Source organism: Octodon degus, unplaced genomic scaffold, assembly GCF_000260255.1.
Source record: "Octodon degus isolate 3935 unplaced genomic scaffold, OctDeg1.0 scaffold00025, whole genome shotgun sequence".
Taxonomy (NCBI): Eukaryota; Metazoa; Chordata; class Mammalia; order Rodentia; family Octodontidae; genus Octodon; species Octodon degus.
This window is the reverse complement of record NW_004524601.1, coordinates 3,088,707-3,095,137: the sequence shown is the minus strand read 5'-3', so window position 1 is coordinate 3,095,137 and position 6,431 is coordinate 3,088,707. Positions and strand designations below refer to the sequence as shown.

Here is a 6,431-nt window from a genome sequence, read left to right as displayed (position 1 = left end):
TGGGTGGGTCTTGCCTCTAGCCTCTTTACAGGGTGTTCTGCTGAAGAGTTCCGTGCTGGGCCTGCGCTCTGGGTCTGTTCAGGATCCGGAGGACCCCAGGTCGTCTCACTCACTCACCGGGCCTGCGCTCTCGGTCTATTCAGGATCTGGAGGACCCCAGGTCATCTCACTCACTCGCGGGTCCTGCGCTCTGGGTCTGTTCAGGATCCCGCGGCCTGGGTTGTCTCCACCAATGGCAATTCTAAGATGCATGCAAGGTTTATTTTTTTGCAACTAATCATTGTACTCTAAACACCTTATAGGACTGATTTGAAAGAAAGATACAAAATAAAATTAAATACACCAAAAGATCTTACCTCTTGTAAGATTTTTTGTGCATCTTCTTGTGTCTCAAAAGTGATGAAACCATACCTAAATAAATACATTATTAATTACTAATAATTTTCTTAGAACATTTCACCAGTTATACTAGTTTTTAATTTCGTGCTGCTGAGAATCAAACCCAGGACTGTGTGCATTTTTGGCAGATGTTCTGCCTTTGAGACACACCCGTACCTCTGTAATAAAACTTCTACAAATTGTGTTAAGAACAGGCCACTGTAGAAGCCTTTTTCTACGCCACACAAGCACATGGATGTGGCAAGAATCATTCACAGCTGAACACTGTTACCTCTTTCCAAAGGGACTGAAAGGAAAAAGGAACCTGAGCTTTATGGAAGGACAAAAAGCATCAGAGATTTATGTTTTGGCTTAAAAATTGGGACATAATGAATTTAAATCCAGAACAATTATGTCCTTTTAAAATAATAGGCTTACATATAGTAATCAAAGTAGAAAAAGGGACTTTAGAAAATTAAAATTTCAATATTATAATTATTGTATTGATAAGACTGTACATATATTTATTTATTTAGCACAATCAACTGTACATTTTTCAAATATTAACCAGAAATGTATTCAACCTTGATTTTAGGTCTGCCTTTTATATATGATTGGTGCCCTCAAGTACACCTCATATCATGTTCAAAATATAAAAATACGCCACATCCAAAAAACCCACCTAGGTATAAAAAAAGAAACGAAGTCTATCAAAGCACAACTTCTATTTGGGAAACTAAAACTCTTGACTAATGCTAAAAATCCTAACTTACATGTTTTCAATTTGTAATTATTATATCATATATAAAGTTTCTTTTTTAGCAAAGGAAAGTTCTTTTCATCTTTTTTCCTAAACACTGCTATTTTTACCCTAAACTCTTTGGTAGAACACATGCACCACCCACTGGAAAATGCATACAGTACAGATATACGTGTTTCAGTGTGTTTTTCAGTGTTGACGAGTAGACATCACCAAACTAACTCAGAATCTCCTAACCAAACAAGCCAGTGTGGTATCAATTCATCTTAATATTTTTGGAAGTCTGTGTTAAGTATTTCATACGTCTAACCTCCCTGTGGGGTTCTATTTCTTCAATTTGTCACACTTGTTATTCTCAGTACTACAGTTTTCGACCCACCTTACTGGTTCCTCGTCATATGTCTGTAACTATGTATGTCACATCTCTCCTTCACTAAAAGAAACCACCTTTTACTGACAGCCACGATGCTGTCCAGCTTCTTCTGCAGTGTAACTTCTTAGGTGAATGCACTAGGCAAATTGCATTTTTTTCCTCTCTCTGAGAACTGGCTTCTGCACAATGCAATCCACTTCAACAGTGCTGTATAAATTCCAGATATCTTATCACTTTTTTTTTTTCAATTTTCATTCTCTTTGAGATGACAAAAACCCTTCTCAGCTATAGTTCTCATATGAGTCCCCTAAGCAGGCCTTGAGACATAACCGACAGACCCTCCCGGGCTCTCTGTGGTCTAAAGCAGGGACACAGGCCCTGAAGTGCTGATCATTCAGCTCCTGATGCCTTGGCTCCAGCACAACGTGTCCCTCGGCATCACACACTTGCTGCCTCACACGGAATGGCCACCTCCGTCCACACGAGAATAAATGCCTAAGAACTTAACGGATGTTACAGTGTTCCCTCGCACTCCACCAAAAACACACATGCACACACAGAGACCAAAGGTAAAAAGGAAAAAAAAGAGGGCATGAAATTCTCTCAAAAAAAGAAACAGAAGATTAGCAACAACATCCCGCAGCCCAGTAACACGCGACTGCTAATTCTCTCTACTGTTTATAGTGATACTGACCCTTTAGATACTCCAGCTCTGTCACTGACAATCTTCACTTCTTTTACAGACCCATACTGGGAAAAAAATTTTCTTAAATCATTTTCATTTGTCTAATGGCATAAAAGAAAAAATTAAGAAATAAAATATGAAATAATATAATTGTTTCAAAGACAGAAAATGTTATAAATAGTATATGGTTAAATAATGTCTTTCATTAAAATAGTGCATGAAACTACTAGGTTATGAAAATCAATATTTTATGTATTAGCTATATTGTTAAACTATTATATATATACTCCAAACACATGTAAGTAGAATGAGATATTCCTTTTTTTTTTGGTACCAGGGAGTGAACTCAGAACCTTGCCCTTGCCAGGCAGGTGCTTATGCCCTGAGCTATCTCCATGGCTCCCATATTCTGAAGCTATAAAGAAGGTTCACTATTTAAAAAATCTTACTCTACAGTTAACCAGTTTTTAAAAAAACTACTTTGGATTAAGTGCTACCATAGTAAACACACATTACAGTTAGTCCTGGTGGCTCGGGAACGGACAGGCACAGAACGGAACTAAATGAGTTGGCCCACCTCCGTCACTTGATACCGGTGGTCTCTAGGAAGAGTCAGGGTGAGCGAAAGCAATGCATTTCCTGAAGTATGAGCTCAGTTTGTGAGAAAAAAGGGCTGACTACAGATTTAAAATTACTAGACACTTTTATCTGTATTCAATAGAGATTTCATTTAAATACAGATATATTCAAAGTAAAAATGAGAATCATAATTAGGCTTATGTACGATGTACAGAAAAGGGAAGGAATTGCTATTAGAGATTTAAAAACACTTCAATCAGAGATATTCTCTGGTAGAAGAACTGTCAGCTCAATTTCGTGGCTCCAACTTTTTCGTTCAAGTAAGGGCAGTCAAGATGACTAAAGATTAAGTGGGATGTCTGCAGGCTTCCAGAAATAAGAAGTTTCCAAAGGCTAAGACCTTTGCTACTACAGCCACCTGCTTCCTTGCTGGCATTTATCTAGGGCCTTGAGGATGGAGGCACAGAAAGGAACTCTAGACGGTCCTGACAGCGCAGCTCTGGCTGTACACTAACAGTGCCTCCAAAGGTCACACCTAGGCTTTGGTGACTTAGAATAACCTGGCCATATCAAGTCAGGTTTACTGACGGCTTATTTTAAATATATACCAAGTTGTCTGAATTCTGAACAAGAATGCTCATACTGAATACTTCTGTCAGCCATTTTTTTCCGCCCACAGGCACACAAAATCTTTTTAAAAATGAAACATTTTGTAGGAAATAAATTTTTAGTGAAACATACATTATTTTGGCAAGCACACTACGTATAAGATTTTTTTTAAATAGGAAAAAAAGTGATTCTACCTAAATAGTGACAGATTGATTCTATGTTAACAATAAGCTATTAATACCACATCTAACAGCACAAGGATCTTTCCTGTGAAAAAGACAGCTCTCCCTATGATTTCTAATGCAGGATACAAAAGCTTAGGAATCCTTCTATATTTCCCTTGGAAGCCTGGGTGCTGGACTTTAGACTCACCCCGACTTTCTCGTAGGTGCTTACCGCCTTCCATCTAGGGTGCTGCCAATCAACTCACATCTGTGATTCAAGAATAAAATGGCCAATTACCCGACTTAGAGCATGCTATTGTCAAGATGCTCTACTCTGACAATGTCAGGCTCTTTTGGAAATAAAAGTCTAAATTCCATTACAGAAAGTTATTTGGAAGATTGAAATCTTGGGGGTTGCTCAGGAACCCCAGACAAAGGCTGACAGTAGATTCTTTCTGAGTCTTCCTTTGAAAATTTTAACCACCCATTGCTTAGGTAAAGTATAATTAGTGTGGTACGGTGACACGAACAATACAGAACCGAGTCACAAAAGCAGGATTCTACTTTGAGTCGGCCACTAAGTAGCTAGGAGCCTACAGCACGTGAATGAGCTTCAACCTCCCTGAATATGAAATGAAACAATTATACTTGTGTTACTTCATCTACATACAGATTCTTCATATAAGACAATCTAAAACCTATCAACATGCAAATATGTTATATATTTCTGCAGTTGCACAAATAACCTGAAAAATGCCTTCCAATGGAAGATACTGTAAAAAAAAATCCTATGGCTCTATGTTGCATATATAAATAGGTACCTTAAAGTCAATTCCTCCTACAAAGATGCGATTGGGTATCACCGTTCCATATCTCGGGGCACTTGCTGGGTTATTTAAAGGCACGGGGGACACAGGATTCGGGGATGGAGAATCTGATTGTGTCTGATTTGACGTTTGCTGTAAAATAAAGTAAACTTTTCAGCACTGGATGTGAGTTTCAATACAAGCTGTAAACATGGCTTACCAAAAAGATGCATTACTCAGGCAATGTGTGGTATTATAGACCTGACCTTCATTATGCTATTATCAGGATTCTAGTTACAACAGAAAATAAAGAAGCGCAGACTCTACCATAGGAACGCTTTTCGATTATTTTTTCTATAAATTTTTTCTATTTAGTACAGGGTCGACAGGGTCTCCCTATGCAGACTGGGCTCCTAAGTGATTCTCCTGTTTTCAGCCTCTCAAGTGCTGGGATTACAGGCGTGGGGCACCAGACCTAGTCTCAGTCCCTTCTCTTGGTGCCCTGGAGGCACGGCCTGCAAGGCATGCTTGGGATCAACTTCCGGTCTCTGTGTCTGCCTCAGCAGGTGCTTTAGTCTGCTGAGCTCTCTGGCTGGCTAGATTATTAAATGTACTACTTAACTATGCTTACAGTAATTACAGTTAATTATATTTAGTTATTAAGGGAAGTATTAAATTCATGAAGAAAAGAAAGAGAAGGCAGTCCCAGACAACTGGGAGTGGGCCCGGCACAACTGCCCAGGCCCACCTGGGTGTTATCCGGCGTTGGCCAGCGAGCACAGCTAGGCTACGATGTTCTCTTGTTAGACAAGATCGCACCACGGCTGATAGGTCAGTATAAGAACAAGACAGCCAGGCATGGTGGAGCACGCCTGCAATCCCATCCCTCCAGAGGTTGAGGCCGCAGGAACACCAAGAACTCGAGGCCAGTCTGGACTACACAGCAAGACTGTCTCAGAACAAAACACAACATCCAAGCTCACTGTATCATCATGTCTGCACATGGGCAAAAAGAAAAGTGCTGGCCAAGCCCTGGAAGAACCAAACATCTCCCTTCCTTTCAAATAAATAACGGCTCCTTCTTCATCAATCACAGCTTCATCCTTGATTTTTAAAAAGTACTTAACACCTACAATCATAGAACTACTCCCATTTTGTGACAACATGCATTCCAGAACAAAGCCTTTCTTCCTGAAATCCTGTCTAAAAACCACTTACCTCCCAGAAGAGGTTTTTTTTTTTTTTTTTTTTTTTTTTTTAGAAAAAAACATTTTCTGACTGAGTGGTCACAAATTACAGGCGTCTTCCTGGTAGTCTTTGGCTAAAGACTTAATCAACTCTGCTATTTTCAGAAAGTCAAATTTTTAAGTGTACTTAGGTATTTTGAGACTCGAGTGATCTTGTAAAACTTACATATCTATAGCTCATAGATACAAATCCTTATATAAAGAACTGAGCTCAGTACGTATGTACGTTTACAGTTCTTCATCAGATGACCTCTTAGCCTTTTTAAAATGGCATGCTAACAGACTTCTAACGTGCAACCAGGAAAAAAAAAAAGACGAGAACAGAATTTTGCAGAGAAACCTATTAAAACACTTGCTAATTATTTTTCTTCGGGGAACACTAAAGACTCCCGAGACAGTTTAGCGTACTAAGTAAGTGCTGCAGAAACAATGAAGTCTGTAATTATAAATGACTGGGAAAGAAATACATGTAAATTAACTCTCGATTTTGGTAGTACAGCTTTTTATTTCAATAAGCACCACCCTAATCCCTAACTCATCTCTGCAGGAGGCCGAGAAGCCAGCACGCCGCTGCCGCTGCCTCAGCCGTGTGCTCGAGCCGGGCCTGCTGGCCCCTCGCCTGGGGTCTTGGGGGCAACTGCTGCTCTCGAGGCGTGCACAGGTATTTCCTCTGACGTGCAGAGAAGCCGCAGTTCACGATTCCGGGGTCCCGGTTCCAAAGGCGGGGAACTGGGTGCACGGAGGCGTGCGTGGCGCCTGGCACTCCGCCGCGGTCCCGGCCCAGGGCCATCGCGGGTCCCCCGCTACTGCGGACCTGCCCCGCGCCGAGC

The 6,431-nt window shown here is 40.5% G+C and overlaps 1 protein-coding gene across 1 annotated transcript in view; it reads right to left on the bottom strand.

Moving 5' to 3' along the window:
* Positions 1–6,391, bottom strand: part of Boll (boule homolog, RNA binding protein) — a 63,799-nt gene extending 57,408 nt beyond the window's left edge. The window contains exons 1-4 of the mRNA XM_012514113.2: positions 6,221–6,391; positions 4,370–4,507; positions 2,206–2,297; positions 357–411 (exon numbers count right to left, since the gene is read on the bottom strand). Coding sequence (XP_012369567.1) covers positions 357–411; positions 2,206–2,297; positions 4,370–4,507; positions 6,221–6,391 — 456 coding nt within the window. The remainder of the gene's footprint in view (positions 1–356; positions 412–2,205; positions 2,298–4,369; positions 4,508–6,220) is intronic.
* Between the last annotated feature and the right edge of the window lie 40 nt (positions 6,392–6,431).